Consider the following 21,751-nt stretch of genomic DNA (forward strand, 5'->3'; position numbering starts at 1 on the left):
GTTCTTTCGCTCTCTGTCACTCTCCATTTCATTATCACTATTCAAAAATTCCTAAAATATATTAGTATATAGCATGCTTTCCAGGATCTAGATGTTTTCATAGGAAGATGAAGCACAATAAGTGCAACCTGTGCAGAGATCTAATTGACTCCGAGGATTCAGAAGAGGCCTATCAGGCAAATCTTGATTTTGTCACTGAGTAACTCTGGAAACGGAAGTTTTGTTTACTCAAAACAGAGTTCAGACGCGCATGCAGACAACTGTGGTTTGCACTTGGCTGGCTTAAGTAGCACTATGGGTGAAGACGCAAGATAGGCCGTCGTAATCTACTGGCCGCTCATTTCACTGTTATTTATTCAATTAGCTGGCTCAGGTATACATACCACGCTGCAGGCATAATTCTGCACATACACACTGTTTGAGCCTGGCCCTGAGATCACTGCCCAGCAATTTACTTGACAGCATGGTGAACTCTGTCACACGCATGATGTAAGAACTTGATTCATTAGTCCTTGCGCAGCCTCTAAAGCTTAGCGTGCACGTCAGGCCGCGGGTGGAACACACACAGCAGCAAGCTCCCACGTGAGCAGAGAAGGGAAAATGCAGGATGAAGAATTCAGTACAAGGTTGAAGCAAGACAACAGAAACAATCCGGGAGGTAAATGCATTGCTCCGAGGTTAGGTATGCATCTGAGTGAACAAGTGAAAACCTGCCTCTCCCTCCAGAGAAGGAATTCTCCACCCTTCAGAAAAAGAAAAAAGAAAGCAGCATTATTCTCAAGTAATAGACTGCATGGAAAAAAAAAAAAAAAAAGAAAAGGAAGGGAGTGCCAAAGTGTCAACTTAGTTATTCATCAAGCAAGGAACGTCTGAATAGGTGACACCACCAAGACAGCAAAAGCAAATTTGTTTAAATACAAATCTTTCCAACATACGTTTCTGATCGAATCAGTTCAGATAATCTTGCTATTTTAATACAGATTGTATAGGTTTACACTACATCAACTATGTATTCACACCTGGGGTTTCCAAAAAAGGGCCTTGTGGCCAGCTGACCGACATCTTTTCAGAACGTGGGCTACATTTTTTTCACACTGCATTGCACTATTCAATTGCTCTTCATCCAGACAGATATCTTCCACTTTTCGCAAATTTGATAAAAGTACATCCAGGTCTCTCAATAGAGAGTGATAAATCTGCCCCCCCAACCTCTAGTGACAAAACCCGTATGTTCCAGGGACGAGAACCTTTCATAGTTCAATCTGAAAAAGAAACTTACTCTAGTTCATACACACTTCCAGCATTTCAAAACCTTCTGGCATTCTGAAAGCTTTCTATCCAGGCTGGGAGAGGGGAAGAAGCTTCACGCAAGTGAAAAATAATTGAAAAAAAAAAAACCCACATGGAACAGAACGGATCATTATCTATTCCAAAAGAGTTAACAACTTTGGTATTAGAGTATTTCCTTAGAATGTGCAGAACCAAAATTCATCTGCTTCCTTAGAGCTAAACCAGGGAATAAAACTCATCCCAGGCAGATTCCATGCTGATTTATATTTAGCTATTCCAAAAAAGTCTTTTTCCCTTACTCTCGAAGAACTAAGACATTAATATAAACTTGTAATTTAGATTGGAAGGAACTTCGAGGTCTCTATTCCCACCTCCTGCTCAATGCAGAGCCAACTTAAAAGTCAGATCAGGTTGCTCAGGTCTTTGTTCAGTCAAGTTCTACTTTCGCACAAAGCATGTACTGAGTCAGATAGAGAGGATGGCACCTTATCCAACAGCACCCCACCTTGTATCAGAAATAGTGTGGGCAGCAGGACTAGGTAAATGATTGTGCCCCCGTACTGGGCACTGGTGAGGCCCCACCTCAGGTGTTGTGTCTGGTTTTGGGACCCTCACCATAAAAAAAAAGACATTGAGGTGCTGTAGTGGGCCCAGAGAAGGGCAACGGAGCTGGTGAGGGGTCTGGAGCACGAGTCTGGTGAGGAGTGGCTGAGGGAGCTGGGGGTGTTCAGCCTGGAGAAAAGGAGGCTGAGGGGAGACCTTCTCACTCTCTACAGCTCCCTGAAAGGAGGGGGTAGCCAGGGGAGGTCGGGCTCTTCTCCCAAGGGAACAGGTGATGGGACAAGAGGAAACGGCCTCAAGTTGTGCCAGGGGAAGTTTAAATTGGATATTAGGAAAAATTTCTTCACTAAAAGGGTTGTCAAGCATTGGAATGGGCTGCCCAGGGAAGTGGTGGAGTCACCATCCCTGGAGGTATTTAAAAGACGGGCAGACGTGGTGCTGAGGGACATGGGTTAGTGGTGGACTTGGCAGTGCTGGGTTTATGGTTGGACTCGATGATCTTAAAGGTCTTTTCCAACCTAGATGATTCTATGATTCTACCCAGTCCAATCAAATAAAGATGCGGCAATACACTCCACTGCTTGGCCACTCTCACTGCAAAACAATTTTCCTAATAGCTCATCAAATTTGTCTTGCTGTTACTTACGGCCATTAACCCTTGTCCTTCCTCTGTGTGTCTCCAAAAAGAACGCTTTCTTTGCAGCTACCCGTTAGGCAGCTGAAGATAACAGTAAGATCTCTCACCACCACCACCTTTGCCTACTCCTCAAGGCTAAATGAATGGAACTGCCTCACTGTCTCATCTGCTCCAGTCCCCTGCTTGCTGCGGAAGTACTCTGATGGAATTAATCCACTTTGTCAACACCTTTCTCATACTAGGTGGCCCTAAACTGGATTCAGATGCAGCTCCAGTATTCAAACTGGTACACAAATAAATTCTGGTTATGATAAAATCGTATTTTGTGACATTTGGGATACTCCCTTGAAAAGTTAAAAAGTTTCTTAAGATGTAACATCCTCTACTGCAACCTGATCCGTTGACCATTAAACCCAAGTTTTAAAGTTAGACCACAAAAAGTCTGCAATTTTTCACTTAATGAAAAAAATGCAGTGTTAAGGAGCCCAAACAGTTAGGAAATTTTGACTGAATTTGTCAGATGTCTTTGATGAAAGTTACACAGCTTTTAAATACGTTGCAGCATTTCATTTAAGACACATCAAAACAAATAGTTTCAACATTTGCAATAAGTGTAATTTGGGACAATTTTTACAAAAGCCAAGACAACAAAAGGCTGCAGGTTCATAGCACTGGTCAGGGAGAAGAGAAAACTCTCATTCAGAAGAGTGGTTGAGGCAGACATAATACTGGGCTTCAAAGCATTCTGCTGCCTCCGGAGCCCTGAGCTCGTAACACCCAGAAAGTGCCTTTCACACAGTGACATCAGGCTGATTTTCTCCTGGTGACGTTTCTGTTAATGGGCTGAAGAATTCATTGAGTCAGACAGGACGACATCATAACTAACCTGATGAGGGCTTTCTAATTGAGACATCTGGGAAGATCTTTCCTCCCATCTGATCTGACTAACAAATTATTTTAAGAAGCGATGTAATTTCCAGAGAAGTTGTGGAACCTGGAAGTGTTCAAGGCCAGGTTGGACAGGGCTTTGAGCAACCTGGTCTGGTGGGAGGAACTATATGATCTTTAAGGTCCTTTCCAACTCAAACCGTTCTGTGATTCTAAATTAAAGAGTGGCAATCCATAGCAGGAAGCCCTGCAGCATGGCAGTCAGTGTATTCTTTCCTACAAGCTGAAACACATCTGCTCAAATTGGCTTATGCTAAGAAAGAATCAGTGAACAGGTCCTAGACATCCCCAGCAAACCCACTGAGACGGGGACTACTGAGTCTAAAACAGAGCAAAAGATATTGCCGTGATTTTGAGAATCTCTGAAAAGTGTCCCAAGAGTATACAATCCATTTTGGGTTGAATGAGTCATCACCTTCAAATCGCAAGGATTTTTTGGGGTTTTTTTCCATTTCATCAGAAAAATAAAGCAACATAAAAAATACTTTGGATTTATACCAACAGCTTGAATTCTTCATTTTTTGGTTATCAAGATGAAAGAACCTGTTACAGTCCCTGAGTATGTACAGCATCAACTGTTGATACAGAAACATGGGTGCAGGTGTGTAACACCTCTTTCCATCCATGCCTGCTATGAAAGTTCCTGGGCAGGTCACCTGGAGATTGAGCTGGTCTCACCCTTCCAGGCATTGGGAAACACCTCCACCAGCAGAGTTGCTCCACTGACCTGCTTTGCTGCAAGACTGCTGGCTCTGTGTGTCTTTTCTCTACTAATAGTGTAATGCATAAAGTTTGCTGTAAATTATAACGTTAGAAATAAGTCAACGCTCAAGAAAATTCTTGAAAAACTGAAGAAAAACAAAAGAAAAACAAAGGAAAAACCCCTTACCACGTGGATCCTGAGAGACCAGCAATGTAAGTCGCACAGTCTAAAATTCCTGATTCGTAAAGTGCTTTCATGACGCCAGCAAACCCCACCATGGCACGAAATCCACCTCCTGAACCCAGTATCGCTATCACTGGCACCTGCATAGATAAGAACAGCAGCATATCATCACATTAATTCTGATAAAGACTTGAAAGTACCAAATAAACTTTATTCATCAACCACTGGACAAACACGCCAGCCTTGTGCAATTAATAGGTCACCATCCAGAGATCCTCAGAGCAGAGAAGAAACCAATGCTTTTCTAAACCCGTGCACAAAAGTTTAACAAACCAAAAAGCAGGTATTCTGCAGTCTCTCAGTGGTACATGTGTAAAAGAATGACAAAATACTTTAATAAAGCACTCTGAGATACAACTTTCAAACACTGTGTATAGAGTGGGGCAGTAGCATAATCCCACCCATGAAGTTACCTGTCCCTCTTAGGTTCTCTGGGTCCAAGAGTGATGTACAATATTGGTATGTCATTTACTCGGTCCCTTCTGCTTCCCAAAGATCTGGATGGCAGAAGTCCTTTTGGACTGCAGCACGGGAGGAGAGCACTGCCCATCACAAGCGAGGGAAGCCAGGAACCAGCCAGCAGCATGAGAGGTTCTGTCTGCCAAGGTGGAAATTTCAGAGAGGGGCAGGGCAGGCTTCCTTCCTATTATCTTGTACCTAGGGACCATTAGCAACCAGGAGGTGCAAACAGATGCCGTGTAAGAAAGCACCTGGCACACAGGGCTATAAAGGGAAGTTAAATGTGCCTAGCTGCCGCGTGGGCAAGAAGGAAGGTATGGCTGAGGCGATACAAAGGCAGGAAGAAAGCACGAGCTCCCAGCAGAGGGGGAGCTGGAAGCTTGCTCCTTCTAGCAGTGAGAGAAGTCTCCCTTTCCAGTTGCAGCTCTTTACCGCGCTTCAGAGCCAGAAGGAAGGAACAGAGAAGGAACAGAGAGAGAAGGAACAAATGCTCTCAGGAAGGATTTTCGTACCAGACATCGTAGGTTACCAGATAAGAAAGTGACAAGTGACAGCAGCTGATGACTCCCTCTTCTATGGGGCACAGGCCAACCTGCCAGCCAGAGTGATTGTTTAGGGAGGTTTGCTGCTTGCCCAGACTCCAGATCCATGACGGCATGGAGAAATGGCTGAGTCTCACCTGGCCTTCCAGATGGTACTCCTCACTACTCATCCACACAGGCAACAGTGACAGAAGCAGAGGAAACCCTGAGGAGATGAGAGGTGCTTTGCCCCCTCTTGGAGCAAGAATGAAGGGCACAGGCACCTGGGGCTGTTGCCTGTCGACTTGATATTTACAGTCTGTAAGAATGGCTCAAGCAGATGCTATCAGGCTGCTCAGGAGGTGTCACTAGTGAGAACCTTGGCTTTTTGAACATGAAGCCTTGCTTGCTTGTGAAGATAGTCCATAGAAAAACAAAGAACCCACCTGACCAACTGAGCGAGGGGCACCTTCATGAGTAGAATTGCTAATTTAATGAGAAAGACTTTAGACTAACTTCAATGAGAGGGGACCTAAGTGAGCAAAGGCTGCAAATGTTGCAAATGCAGGAGGAATGCATGGTACAAAAGGTAATGGCTGGTTTTCCTGATCCTTCAGGTTGAGTAGTAAAATACATATATATAGTGAAAGTCAAATACTATCATTATGACCCTCCTTAGCTTCCTGTCTACTGAAATAACGTATAGAATTTCAAGGTCAGTTCCCTCGCACAGATTTGTGGCACAGCTTCAGACATTAAAATACAACCAGTAAGTCTGCAGATTGGGTGAATAAACCAGGTCAGGTCTCAGCATTAGTGAGTTGTATCAGAGCCACAATGCCCTGATACTTAGAATTCTAATTGCCTGGTATCTGAAGAATTAGAATTTATTTGAAGAAGTCTCCACTTGTAGCAAGATTTCTAAATAAAAATATACTCAGAATTTTATAATGTCTGTCCTTCTTCCCCATAATCCAAAATAGAGATGATATGAAATTTAGTTATTAAATAAACTATTTAGTTACAAGACCACAGAAATTTTTAAAGCAATCCAAACACCAGCTTTAATCCAAACTGTATCTTTGTGACAAAGCCAAGAGCAGCGTAAGTTACTAATCAGAAACAGAAGAGAGACAAATAATATTTTGGCTAGGGCTTTAAAAACACATTTTATAATAAAAACATCTGATGTTACATAGCATGTCAACAGTCTCAAATTTACAACTACCTTGCAAAAATGACAGGAGAGGTAAAGAGACTTTATATGCGTATCTGCACACCTACTCAGCTCCAAGAGACAGCAAAGCGAGCAAAAGCAGACCCAGTTACAGGTGACACTATACTGAAATGTATCTGCAGGGCGTTTATTTTATATTTCTTTGCTTCTTACTTCCCAGCCTTCCCAGCCCTGACTTCAAAGCTGTTTCCTTCCACTGCATAGTTTCCCCAAGTATCTAGAAAGAACACAAGATAAAAATAAATAAATAAGAACAAACAGAAGTTAAATTTACTTGCTACCCATCAAGTGTTTTAGCCTAAGCACAGGTCCCATCTGGCTCCCAGTTTCCAAAACCTGGAAGAATTTTCCACTGTTCAGTGGTGATAAGGTAACAACCTCTCGGTTGTTACTGAGTGTAAAAAGAATGACAGGGTTGTGCAGAAAGCCCCTATCTGATCAAACTGGTCATCAGTCAAAAATTTCACTGAAACACAATTTAAGGTGCCAATAGATGGGATTAATTATAAGAAAAGGAGCCACATGACTACCGAGCTCAGTTGCTTTCTGCAGACTCCACGGTCCAAGCCGCTAAACTGCTCTGGGGACTGAGAACGCACCACCACAGGGACATGGCCATGCACAATGACCAAGTCAGTCCAGACGTTTCTCGAGGCTTCCATTCCACAAAAAATTCTAATTCTTGATGCTGTAAGACTATTTGATTATCTTCTTCCTAAGCGTTAAGCTTTAGTAATAGAAACCACAGGTATTTACTGGCATCAGCATTCGTCATGCACCTCCAGAGATAGCTATCTATCAAAAAATGACAAAACAAAGGTAAAGATTTAGCACATGCCTATTGTGTTACGCCAACACCCCAATAACGGAGCAGTTGCTTTGAAGAGAAGAGCCGTATTACTAATCACAAATTTAATAATGTACATTAGGCTTTGAAAGCTCTTTACAAACACTACCTAATTAACCTACACAGGCAAATCCCAACAGGATGAAGACAGTGGTTTGCAGGTGCAAGCCTGGAAAAAGTATGCAAGAATGCTTCCAAAGCACCACTATTCAACAAATCTATTCATCGGTGAAGTGGCATGAGCACAAGGGAAAATCTGAGTTTTCTTCAGGACACACAGAAATCCATAAGGACACTCAACAAAGAATGTCAAGAAGAGTCACTACCATCCTGACTGCAAACGCTGCCTCTATCCTTAATCCACAGGGATTCTGGGACTCACAGATTCCTGCTCTCGGGGAGGGTGGGTACACCAAGAGGTAGGTTGATGTATAGTATATCTTCATTTCCACTCAATACTAAAGCCAAGTACGAAGAGCTGCAATCACTACTTTATTGCCAGAAATGAAATTCCACTAAGGAGCTCTGGAGCAGAGGGCAGCAGCTTAAGTAAGCTTCCCACAGCAAATAAAGCTTTTAAATGGTGAAAAAAATAACTGAAGAGAAGCATCTACTGCACACTTCCATTCATTTATTTCAGCCAACTGAACAGAAGTTGACTTGTAGGCATAAGTCAGATGACGGAGGTTAAGAGCCCTTTCCTGCTTTGCAGAGGAAGGTAAAGCACACTTACAAGTAGGTAGGTTTGTTTAAGCAGTTTTTTTAGCTGCAATTCATTTTCCAAAACACTTAAGGGTAAGACATGATAAAATTTGAAGTTAACATACACCCATCACCTCACAAGTTGCCCTCTGGGATATACAGGGCAGAGGCAGGGGGGAGTAGCTGCAGACAGAGTACAAAGGGAAAAGAACCAAGAAGCCACCTCAGGACTGAGAACGAATGGAGAAAAGATAGGATATCAAGGCAGGCACACTCCTCTGTGTACTGACGCACGCCACTCTCTGAGGCACTCTGAACCCCAACTCCTTCATACGCAACCAGTAAAACTGGGGCAGAGGTACTAAAGCCATTCCAGCGGCTTAGTAAACTTAGACCAAAAGGGTAAGTGACTCACAAGAAAGTGATGCGGTGAGTCAACAGCAAAAATGTGAATTGAATTCTGTAGTTTTGCTCTGAACAACCAAAAGGCCGTGCCAGCATAGCTTCCTTTTTCCTATGGTTGGTCTGCACGGCACAATGCTGGGGGACCCAAGCTAGTTTTGAACAAACCAGTTTAGGTATCATCCAAACAAACTCCACTCAACAGGACTGAACAACGCTGGTGAAGCCTTTAGTCAATACATCTGTACTGTTTCTAGGACCCATGGATGGTGTAGAGCAGCTCAGCATCACACAGTTCCACTTCGATCAACGGGCACCTCATCTCAACAAGCACTAATTGCTTCATCTCCAAGCCAGGCACAAAAACGAAAAGGATTTGGGAAATAAGATATGTTTAAGAAAAAACAGGGTCAGAGTTAGGTTGATGGTTAGACTAGATGATCCGAAAGGTCCCTTCCAACCTAAGCAATTCTATGATTCTATGAAAATCGAGCTCTGAAAAAGGCAATTCAATCATATTTTCCAGTAATCTGGCAAAAAAAGCAAAAACATATTAAATCTTGGTTTGGGAATGAGTGGTGCAGATGGTTTTAATCAAATGCCCTAGAAACACGGTGCACAAGATCTGGACAAGAATACCTCTGTTGGGAAAAAAAATTGCCAGGAGCTACACAGGGGATTATCAAAAAATTGTTCTGCAAATCTCGTTTTAGAGAACTATATGCTTTCTTTAATTGACTATGGTACTTTTAGAAACTTGTTTAAAGCAACAAAAATTATAAAAATAACCTGAGCAATAACACAGATATGAGAAATCTCATCCTCTGCGTTTTCAGAATGTGCCTCAAGATTAAGTAAGGAAATCTGGAAGTAGTCACTTCCCCATGCAGGGATGTGCAATTATTTCACAGGTATTAAAGTCTCTCAGCATCCCTGCAAGGCACATGTGCTGTTATTCGCAGCTGAAGAAACTTAGGTGAACTTTGAGAAAGTGACTTGTTTAAGATTAAACAATGACTCATAGGCAGCTAAGAATACTCATTATGTCTCCCAACTTCTGATGCCACGTTAAGGCTACAAACATCCTATAAATCCTCCTGCTCCTGTTATCTTCCATCTGTAGCAATAAAAGTAGAAATAACAGGCTAGAAGGACAAAACTAGATTTTAATTTGAACAAAAAGGGTTTTTTTTTCATGGCTAGAAGCAGCTAAAAATTTCGACAAGTCAGCTTAGAAATACACACTTGGCACACAAAAAAGGGGAGGATCACATTACCTCAGTCCTTACTAGGGTTGATAAGCCCACAATTAGAGATTACTGTCTGGTCTTGGAAGATGCAGTTTAACTGATAAAATTTCAGTATTTGAGACAGCGAGGGATAGCAAAGGAAGATGACAACAAAAAGAATATGAAATCTTAGCCAGCGTTTACAATAAGTCATGCACACATACCACCTGCATAGAACTGACACTTCAGGCGCTGAGTATCACTCCAGTTCTAACTGGATCTTGGCAGAATATCCGCATCCTTGCTGGGAAAGACTTTGTTCTGCTGCAGAAGATCAGACCAATGCCACATTCACAAGTATCGACTCTCATAAGGTTCGCATGTATTAAGATTAAACTAATTGAACAGGAAATTAAAGAACCTTGAAAGTGTTCCTTCACAATATGCACAATTTATATCACTACAAATAAAATACGTACGACACTTGTCAAATTCCTTCCTCTTCCTCAAAAAGCTGCACAAGCACATTTTACGATACAAGAGAGAGTTCTAAAGTTTACAACAGTAACACACTTACCACCTGCTCAAAACTTCATAGAAATTTAGAAGGAATTCTCAGTTTCTGGAAAAGACTGTCACTTTCTGCTTCTACTAAAAACGCACAAAAGGAATCATTATCAATAAATTAACCGACCCAAACTAATTCATTGCCTCTTGCCTCTGTTCATTGTTTGACAGTCCCCACATACATGACAATCTTCCTGTCACAGTTCTAGGAGCAGAACAAGATAGGGAACAAGCAAGGAAGAAAGAGGAGGATGGAAAAGCTACTACAAAACAAGTGGAGCTGTACCAAGCGTATCCTTAATTAACTCCAAGTAATGCAGTGTTTTATGAAATCACTGAAAAGGTCAATACGGTTCAGCAGCCTTCCTCACTTTGATGGAACCCAACCCACCATCGCTCCATCCGGATCTGTTGGCTTAACATTCCGCTGGCTCGGCACAGAGCACCAGCGAGTCAATGAAAGCTGCCGTTTCTCACATTCTCCAAGAAATAAGCTTCCCAATACTAATCCTATAAAATAGGCTAAAGGAAAAGAAGAAAGGAAAGAAAGAAAATAATTTCTAAGCTGACTCTAACATTAAACCAGCTCGTTTCCTGCCTAATCTTTGAGACACGAAGGCCAAGGCCATTCTCAGCTCAGAACCAACACCTGCACAAAGCACAGAACTCAGAATCAGAGCAAAATGAAAAGAGCAGGGATTTATCTCCTTTGCCCAGTTTTAACCTAGGCACACCCTGCTAAGGATTAAAACAATAAAGAACCAGGTAAAAGTTACAGCAGTTTGTTTAAGGTGCAAATGAAAAGCTGTGATTTCTATACCACAATGGGATTCACACAGTATCGTCCCTTTGCACATAATGGGTTTATCTTATTTAAGCACAGCTTCATTTTGGCACAGATTTTGTCTCCTTAAACTTTAGAAATCTAGAGCACAAGAAAAATTATTCTCCAGCCTAAATATAGCATACGCGTAGAGGAAAAAGCATTTTTTTTTTTTGCTTCTGCCATCTGCCTTTACATGGAACCCTTCTACCTCATACATCTGATTCATTCCTTTGAGAGACAAAGGCAGGACTCCAAAGGTGATACTAATCTTGATGTGAACTCTCCAAACTTACATCACGGGAAGTGGTCAAGTTCTTGCTGTTTTCCTCTCCCAGAAATGATTTCATACTGTGCATGATATTATCTTTTCGCTGTTGCCGAAATTTCTTCTCCTCATCACACAGAGCCATGCTGAACCGGAGATCGGTTGAAGAGCTATATTGCAAAACAGACAAAAGGCATAATTCAAACCAGAATTAAAAGTATCACCCAGGGAAATGAATGGAAATAAGAGTAAATTTCTCATTAACTTACAAAGGATGAAATAAAATAAAATAAAATGACGATTAGTCATGCGACACAGTTGCATCAGCTGATTTCATGGAGTGATGGACGCAAAGAACAACGGCATGCTGCATCTTTTAAGACGTGCATTTGATGTAAAAACCTGATTGTTCACACTAGTGAAAACCAAACACAAAATATGCAGCTTCTAGTGGTGTATTATGTGGTCTTAAAAAAAAATAAATAAATTAAAATAGAGTGAGTTCACCACTCACATACAGTAAAAATTTACAGTCTAGAAATTTGAATTCTCTGCTTATCCACTGAACAAAGAACTGCAATGAATCATTTTCACCCATTCCTACCACCATATACTCTTCTTAAGTCAGAGGTTCATGTTAAGGGAGGAAAGGGTAACTTTATCTCTGTATCCATTCAGTCTCACAATCAAAAACCGTATAGATCTCATCACAAATTGTACTGGCTGGCCACAGAAAAAAAGCTTTTTTCTCTAGCTTTTCCCTCCACATTGTGTGCTCAAAACTGTACATAGGGCTGCAGAACGACCTCAATGCCTTAAATAAAAGCTACAACTTCAGCTTCCCTTTCTCATTTCAGGTATCAAGGCAGGATGAAGAATTTGGCCTAGATCACTCCCTGAGCCTGGATGTCGTTCCCAGGGTTTGAGCCTTGAACCTCCCAGCAGCACTGCCTCGAGCCGGCAGCAGCGAGGAGCAGCACCCAGATTCATTCTGCTACCTGCCACACTATATTCCCAATTTACAAGGATGAGCTAAAAATGTTTGTGGATACTTCGACATGTTGGTTCCAAGGCAGCATTTTCAAGAGTCCTTATGAAAAGCATACAATAGTGAAAAGGATCTATTTAGGCACAGATACTAATTCTTCAGATTTTTTTAAAAACTATTATGTAATAAAATAATGTGATTCAGAAAAAGGGGAAAAAAAGACTGCGTAGAAGGAACATTCCATGAAAAAATATATATATAGGATGCCATGAACAACAGGTCCATGCAGAATCCAAAATCTACATGTCCAGAGAGCAGAACTGGATCAGATCCTCCAGTTTAACGTATTTCAGTGCCTGCTGCCTAAGAGCAGCAAGGCAGAACCAAGCGTCTCCTCTTCATGTGGTGCCAGCAATAGGGAATACTTCTAATGTACAAGCCCCGGAACCTTTAGGGGTGGTCTCAAGGACCACCCACACACGCGAGCCTACTAGGACAAAACGGTGAGCAGAAATTATCCCTGGGGGATGTTTGTCAGTCTCCAGAGTCATTATGAGAGAGTTCTAAATTTACAGTTACAGTGCTCAGCACTGCTATTGATAGTTACAGGAAAAAAAAAAAAAAGACTCTTTAAATGCCTTGTTCTCAGTAATTCATTTTCAGACTTAAAAGATATTTTTCTGATTATGCCTCAAGGTGATTTTTGGTCTTTCACCTAGATAGGCTAAGAAAGAGGGAGAAAGAAATCTAGAAGAAAAAAAAAAAAAAAAAAGGAAAGAAAACCCGGTAGGCATATACTTCGCTTTACACATGGTGAAATCCTGGCCCTACTTCACCTTTGACTTCAGCATGCTATTACCATTCAAATACACCCCAGGGACAGCTTTGTAATAAGTATCCGTATATGCTGAAAGTTAACGTGAGATGGAGGCACCACCAGAGAAGGTAAAATAATGACAACAGCTGAACCCGACGGCTATGAGTTTATTAGAGGAAAAAGCCCTTGAAAAGGAAAGCACTTAAGATAAACCAGGATGAGAAATTCATTTATGATGGCCTCGTTCCTGCAAACATTTGGAAAGTGAACACCTATTAGCACAAGTAATGGTGTTTAAGTCAATGCTAGAATTATAATGTGAAAATAATCTTCAATTTTAAAGTCTCATGGCTTTACTGTACTTGGTATTTCTATCTCAAAACAAGGATTTTTTGCACTCCACTTGACATCTTTTTAAGAAAATGCTAACAAACAGAGTAAAATAAAAAATACCTTGCTGCTAATACGTTTTCCACCTTTTTTTTTTTTTAAAATATGAGATACTTACCATACTTCAAGAGACAACTCCAAAGTCATTTCTGTGACCTAAACAAGGAATATTTAAATATGGTTACACCACTTACGGAGGGGAAAAAAACCACAAACACACCTGGGACATTAACTATTACTGCCACAATTTTTCTTTAAATTACTATTTCTAAAAAGGAGGACATCTCTGAAATACACGAATGAGTTTCTTTTCTACAGAACTTTTTTAATAAAAGCACACAATGCAATTCCAAAATACACCCCTAGCACTGAACACACAGGAAACCGCTGCTAGGTCCTGACTTTCATTCATCTAATTCATTCATCAGATCCCACTGTCTTGGCTTTCTTCCACCAACAATCCCTTTTTGACAGTGTTATTCATCTTTGGCCTGAAGGGATCCAATTGTCTTCACACATTTATGGTCCTTTGTTTCTCCTGCCAGCCACAGTATATCTGCTATTTGCTTCCCAGTTCACCGGGTAAACATCGTACTCAACTGGTACCTGAAACGAAGTCTTGTAAGGGAAGGACTGCTCTGTGTTCCACATGAGCCACCCCAAGGGTCTTTCCAGAGTTAAATACGCTCAAATTATCAAACAGGAAGAGTGATTGCTTACAAGTTTCTCAAAGAGTCAAGTAAACTAATTAATGTCCCCATGTAGTGGTTTCACTTGCAGACCCCATGGAACTACCTGACCCATCAGCTATGGCTTGGTCACCTCAGCCTTTCAGAGAATATTCATGGGGTAGCATGCAGGCAAAAAGTTAAAAAGTGATGCTTAAAGCACCAACTGGGTGTTAGGCAAAATCCAAGAGTACCAAGTTGCTAGAATTAAGACAGAATGGACAGCCAATGGTATGAGGTTCAACAAGGCCAAGTGCCGGGTCCTGCACTTGGGTCACACCAACCCCATGAACACTCCAGGGTGGGGGCAGAGTGGCTGGAGAGCTACCTGGTGGAAAAGGACCTGGGGTTGTTGGTCGACAGCTGGCTGAATACGAGCCAGCAGTGTGCCCAGGGGACCAAGAAGGCCAATACCATTCTGGCATATTAACAGTGTATTAAGCGTATTAACAGGGTTGTGAGAGAAAGAAAAGGCAAAGAAATAACAGGGTAGTAATTAGATTATTCCAGCACCTGACATATTATTAATTTAGAAAGCACTTCAGAAACCATGCAGTGATCCAATGTTTGAAAAAAAAAAAAAAAAAGTATTAAATAAATGCTTGAAGTGAAATGTTCCAATAGGGAATTAGCATGACATTTTCTATACCTTACACAGATTGCCACAGAAATCTCAGGAATACTCATTGTGTACAAATTGTCTACACTGGGCTCAACCTGACTTGCTGTTCCCTTACCATCTGCTTATAAGTTTCAGATTTTTTTTTCCCCTATGTTCTCTACCGAGCTTTGCTGAGTGCTGAGGAGACATTAAAGCATATCTGTAACTTGGTATGGCCTTATATTATTGGCATGAGCTTTGTAAACTGCGTTTTCAAAATGTATTCATCAGGTCTTTCTCACTACCTCACCTCGTGCCTGGCAAAATCAGGTATCTGCAGTCAGCCCACGCTGTGGAAGCCCAAGAGCTACTGAAGCACTTAGTGAAATAAATATGCAGAAAATTTAAAAAAATGCAGTAACTTAAAAAAAAAAAAAGACCATCTCAAAATTCCAACTGCCATAAGCCTACGCCTGATTAAATGCTAAATATTACATATGAAACACTCTGATTTCCAATGAATAGGCCTTAACCAGTCACGTGCTATAACCACACTTTTAAAGTTACACCACATGGAAAAGAGCAGAGCAGTCACAAATCAAGACTTCTCATCGTATAATAAACCATATCCCAAAACAGAACTGCAGACAGCATTTATACCTATGGTATATGCATACGATAAATATAAAGATAACCAGATGTGATGGATATAACTACAAGTACTGAATTATGTTCAGAATGGCTTGTGATATGTTACTCTAGTATTTAATACGTGCAGAATGAGCTCAGTTACACACAGATTTAACAACAATTTCCAGGAGTTACCGTGCAGGCAGACAATCCCTGTTAAACTAACTCCATCTGGTCTGTATACACGTTTAAAGAGAATAACCCAATTACTGCATTATTGCATGTTAACTAGAGCTGTGTTCCAACAAGCCGGTCATTGAAAGTGAAACATATAATAATAAAAGAATTCCTGTTAGCTTTTCGGAAGCCACAGGCATCAGTATCAGAGGTAACACACTGACCAGCAAACTCTGCACAACCTCTCACGCTAACAAAGACCTTTAAAGTTAATTGAATCAAGTAGTGCAGAAACTGGTTTAACAAGAGGAAGTTTGAAACTAGATTTTTAAAGAGGATTCTCTCAGAAGGGACAGTAAGGCATTCGGTGGCACTGTTTTTCTTAATTGTCCTCTCAGCAGGACTGCAAGAAGATAAATACAGTGCTTTTAGGCCAGAACTCTGTGTTTAACCACGGGCAACAGTGAATACTTAGAAAACGAACTTCAGAGCAGGGTATGCAGAGACCAGTCCCCACCTGAGATACCGCGTCCCCTGCCCCCAGATATTCAGCTCTTCCCTGACTGAAAGGCTGCCACCCTTACTCCCTCCGTGATATATTCTAACCCCTTCTTGAATGCAAAACTTAGCTCTATATTAAGAAAACACATCCATACATAGTCCTGAGGTGGTCCTGAGGGATCAGAAATAGTCTGGGATTTCCTTTCATCCAGGAACATCTACTTCTGAGGGGCATTAAGAGCAGGCCAAATGTTTTTCTTATGCTTCAACAAAAGCCCAGGTGGCCAAGAAGGCCACCAGCAACCTGGCCTGTATCAGGAACAGTGTGGCCAGCAGGACTGGGGCAGTGACCATCCCCCTGTACTCCGCACTGGTGAGGCCCCACCTCAAGTGCTGTATCCAGTTTTGGGCCTCTCCCCACAAAAAAGACATTGAGATATTTAAAAGTCGGGCAGACATAGTGCTTAGAGATATGGTTCAGTGATGGTTTTTGTCAGAGTGAGGTTGATGGACTCGATGATCTGAAAGGTCCCTTGCCGCCTAGGCAATTCTATGATTCTATAAAGTGTCTGAGGGAATACTCAAGTAACTGCAGACTCCATGAGTCCTTAGGACACATCACTTAGCCTTTATAAGCACCATCCTCTAGTGATTTGTGAAGAAGCTTTATCCAAGCAGAACATGGCACAGATAGAATTCAGACACCTGACAAAGGAGATGTGGTGTGTCCTGGTCTACACAATAGTTTGGGTCTCTCAGCTCAGGTGCTCTTTTAAGAGCTTTCCATCATGTTCAAAGCTGCACCAAAGGCAATGAATATTGCAACTTACATCATTGAAAGTTAACTGGACCTCCCTCTTCTCTCCCAGTTTCAGAGAAGATATCGGAAATGTGGATGTGCCAAGAGTCTCATCCATAACATAGTTGGCATCCATCAAAGTAACCTAGAAAAGATACACATGTATTCAATTCTACTTTGATAAATCCCTTTTTAATTCCATACAGAGTATGCCTAAAGTAAAAAAAAAAAAAAAAGGAACAGGAATAGGCCTAACCCAATCTAGTCAACGCCCAATGCCAACAGACATGTTTTATTTTCTCTCCCCTGTCCAGTTGAGGAGAGGCAGTGAAAGACCAGCTTTGGTGGGCACCTGGTGTCCAGCCAAGGTCAACCCACCACACCACACTTAGTTTTAAATGTGATATGCCAAAAAACGTATAGCAACTTTTCAGTGAAGGCAGAATCCATACATCCTAGTCTTGTACCTACAGACCAAGATTTTTATAGCAACGATTTGGCAAAATGTGCAGCATTCCACATTATACAAAGCTTTTCCCTGTATCCAGCCAGATCTTCAAGTCTCTTCTCATACTCTCCATGTTAGAGCATGTACTTTTTCAAAATGTGATACTATCCAAAGATGTATGTGGATACCGCAGAACACTGTCCAATGCTTTTGCTCTAATCCATGTGTGTCTACATCAAGTAGGCTTTTTTCTCAGTGGCAGCCTTCCAATTCTCAAGTAAGATCTTCAGAATGAATTTCAAATTACCATTTGCATGGTTTTCTGTTTGTGTTGTTCTCCAAACTCATTTGGCTTACGATTTTTTTCCACTTTGTGGAACTGTATCTTTTAAAATATCATATGTTTGTGGCTTGGACTATATCTTTTGCATGAAACAAATGGAATCAAGATAGAATCACTTGAATAAATAGTTGCTACATCTGGGTTCAGCCTCTTCTCAGCTATAAAGAATCTTCTTCATCCTGTGCCACAAGCAACCCTTTGAAATCATGAACTGTATTTTAGGACAGAACTCATAATTTTAATGGCATCTACGTTCTGTTTCCTTGCAGAACTTTATGACCATTACTGTAATCTCTGCAGGCTGTTTTTTAAAACCAACAGCAATAGCAAAAACTTCTTAATGGGATTTTGGAGAGCTGCTTACACTTCAGAGTGCAAACTTGACAACTGCACTTGGGACAGAGTTAAAGATTTAGATTAAAATAATCTGAGGAGTCGAGAGGATGGTGGAGTCTGTGTGATCTTGGGAATTCAAAGAGGTTTTGGGTTGGGAGGTGGTTTCACAGATGTGAATTCTGACATGGCACCATGCGGAATCGAAAGGCTCTGCTGGACACTGCATGACTGTGTATACACAACAATGGCAGAAGGCAAGTATCAGTTTTAACCTAAAGACTATACCTTTCATGTCAAAAAGAATGTTTCCGATGAACAACACATATATGTGTATTCAAATATATATATCAACCAGGTCCACAATTAACAATGGATACCACATTATTACATGGTATCACAGGTTCTTTGCAGGCATTTTTCATGGAATTTTATAGCAGGTGTCTCAGAAACCACCAGCAGCCTTTACTTATTGTAAAGATACATTTACAAATTCTACTTATAATCAGTCTTGTTGTGTTCTGTTGGAGGAGACAGAGACTCGCAGAACCTGGCAGTACGCTATGGCCATGCTGTGCTGGAAATCCACAGCATGCGAGCTCATAAAATCCTGTACTTTATAATGACTGGATAAAACCATGCTAAAAACTGAGAAACACCTTACAAAGTGTTAGCGAAATTACAAAGTATGTTTTAGTAACTGGGGGTTCCCACCCTGGTGGGGAATGAGCTAGTTGCATTGTTACCACAGAAGGAAGGGAATGACCCAGGCCTCCACATGGTCAAAAATACTTGAGAGCATGGAACAGTAAGAAATCAATGGCTTGCCACTCAACCTCTTCACATTTTAACATATTATTTAACACATTTTAACTATCATTTCCTATTCCTCAGTTTACCAATATGCTCATCTTTTGAAGACCATGAGAGCTACAACACATCACATCAATTATTTAGCCAGCTGTAGCTCTTGCAGATCTTCCAAAAGAGCACAGGATCTGCAAACAGATGGGTAAAACTCTGTGCCCCAGGACTTCTGTTAGAATCCACAAAGATTTTATCAGGTGAAATCGAAACATTTTTTATTTCCCATACTGCAACAACAGCAGGTTGATGAACCAAGTTCTTCTTTACTTCTTCCTGTTTCCACAAATGCTCTCTCGCAAAGAAGCCAGAATCACTCCATTCCTCTTTCTAATTCCTGACGCCGATTTGCCTGACTTGCTATTATAATTCAAGTACTAAGTGAGAGATTTCAAACTTTTCTCAAGTTTCCTATGGCCGGTTTGCATGTCTACAACCGAAACATTTAGCAAGAATCAACCCAGATGACTGTTGCACCTGACCAGCTGGTGGAAACTATTTTGGGTCATCTGCTTCCTGCAAAGCTGTAGTGAAGTCGTTGTGAATTCCCTAGTATTGTTCTCTCTTATGCAGGATGCATACGACAGTTCTTCATGCTCCATTGAGCTAATCATAGGATTCTTCCTCCCCGAGCTGTAGAACCTACTCCTCTCCCCTGGAACACAGGGAGCCTTGCAGGAAGCACAATTCAATTTTCAGACCTTGAACAGTTTAGCATCAAGAGATTATGGTTCCTACCTCAATGAAAAGCTTCATAAGCTTTAGCCTCTGTCCCAGTTGGCCAATTTAGACAGGCTCTCTGTAAACTTGGGTGAGAAGACTTCACATATTAGGGCCATCCCCTATGAAGAACCAAGCTAACAAAGGACTATAGATTACCTTAAATGCTTGCCATGCCCACTTATAAAATAGTTACACTTAACACTCACCCTTTGTACACAATCCAGAAAGGCTTAACACACTGAGACTTAATGGTGATTTAGTCAACAAGCCTGCACACGAAGTAAGAGTACCCAAAACATCACTGGGTGGGCTGCTCAGCCCTTAGCTCCAGGCATAGAGGAGACACAACCATGCTTCTGCTTTCCGTCTCCTCAGGGAGAAGCAAGGAATGGGCAGAGACTTGACTTTGTCCCTGCCTGTTCACTGCCCATAACAGTTCAATCAGTATAGGAAGCAAGGAGAAAATAATTTATGGCTGATGTGAATAATTGTAACCTACTAGCCCTCAGCAGCAGTCTAAGAGATGACTCAGAGGCATATCTTAAAATGACTCTCAAGGCTACTCCTTGAATAATACAATTTGTACAACACCTCTTGCTTAGCACCACACCTAAAGGCAAAAACCGGCCTTTAATGTTTAAAATAAAGTTGTAATCTTGAGACAGCAGATGTCATACACATACAAGCTACTGTTATTTTAACCTTACAGACATTGTACAACTTCAATTTTCACAGATGCAGCTCAGCCATGTAATTGTCTGGAGAAGAGAAGGCTCCAGGGAGACCTTACAGCAGCCTTCCAGTCCCTAAAGAGGGCCTACAGGAGAGATGGGGAGGGACTCTTGATCAGGAAGTGGAGCAATAGCATGAGGGGGAACAGTTTTGAACTGAAAGAGGGGAGATTTAGATTAGATACTGGGAAGAAATTCTTTCCTGTGAGGGTGGTGAGGCACTGGACCAGGTTGCCCAGAGAAGCTGTGGCTGCCCCATCCCTGGAGGTGTTCAAGGCCAGGCTGTACGGGGCTTTGAGCAACCTGGTCTGGTGGGAGGTGTCCCTGCCCAGGGCAGGGGGTTGGAACTGGATGATCTTTAAGGTCCCTTCCAACTCTAACCATTCTATGATTCTACGATTTACCTCAAGAACATTCTCTTGGTTGGGGTCCAAAATGAACTCAAAGGTCTCGTTCCACACAGGATTCACATCATTATTGAAATGTTTCGTTCTCTTCCTGCAATCAGGGGCGGATGGGATGAACAGCTCCACATAGGGATCTGGAGTGTCAACTGCAGAGCAAAACAGATGTTTAAGTATGCAAAACTCAAGTTTGGGTTGTAATAGTCAATGCAATTATGTGAAACCACAGACCACCTCATGGTCTACGACAGAAAAATATTCAATTATATAAATTACATCAATATAATGACATGAATGATACAATGATATTAACCCAAAAAGAAGACGACATTATGCTTTTAAGAGTGGAGGAGAAAAGCCTTGAACAAACAGAATGGCAGTGGGACTGATTGAAGCTGATCGGAAATATGTATACTTCTACCCGGCAGTGGTAATTATTTTTAAGACCTTTTACCCCTTCCTCTCTTTCTAGCCTTTAATTACTTTGGCTTGTGTCACAGAAGTAAGTATTCCCCAAAAGCAGTCTTCAGTTAATGAAAAGCAGCAGCTTGGTATACAGTTCTGGATCCTCTTTCACCTTTGCTAGTTTGGCAGTCCCAAAGGGAACCAGTCACTGCTAAACCACAACGTAAGGACGGGTCTTCACCTCTGAAGCCACTCTGGTCACCAGAGCTTCGGGAAGGTCACTACAGAACCAAGAGCTTATTTACACAGGATATTCGAATAACACCTGTGCAGAACACTAACCAAAAATAAGAAACATATGCCAACTATAGCTAATCAGAATTAGCACTGGGAAAAAACAAACAGACATTGATAAAACTCATCTCGTGTCTA

The 21,751-nt window shown here is 41.5% G+C and overlaps 1 protein-coding gene across 2 annotated transcripts in view; it reads right to left on the minus strand.

Moving 5' to 3' along the window:
- The window catches only part of PLA2G4A (phospholipase A2 group IVA), an 85,449-nt gene that overhangs the window by 23,685 nt on the left and 40,013 nt on the right, over positions 1-21,751 (minus strand). For both annotated transcript variants that reach the window (XM_054211870.1, XM_054211871.1), the window contains 5 exons: positions 20,915-21,063; positions 17,100-17,213; positions 13,751-13,788; positions 11,466-11,607; positions 4,326-4,462 (listed from right to left, as the gene is read on the minus strand). In XM_054211870.1, coding sequence (XP_054067845.1) covers positions 4,326-4,462; positions 11,466-11,607; positions 13,751-13,788; positions 17,100-17,213; positions 20,915-21,063 — 580 coding nt within the window. The remainder of the gene's footprint in view (positions 1-4,325; positions 4,463-11,465; positions 11,608-13,750; positions 13,789-17,099; positions 17,214-20,914; positions 21,064-21,751) is intronic.

This window comes from Rissa tridactyla, chromosome 8, assembly GCF_028500815.1.
Source record: "Rissa tridactyla isolate bRisTri1 chromosome 8, bRisTri1.patW.cur.20221130, whole genome shotgun sequence".
Classification (NCBI taxonomy): domain Eukaryota; kingdom Metazoa; phylum Chordata; class Aves; order Charadriiformes; family Laridae; genus Rissa; species Rissa tridactyla.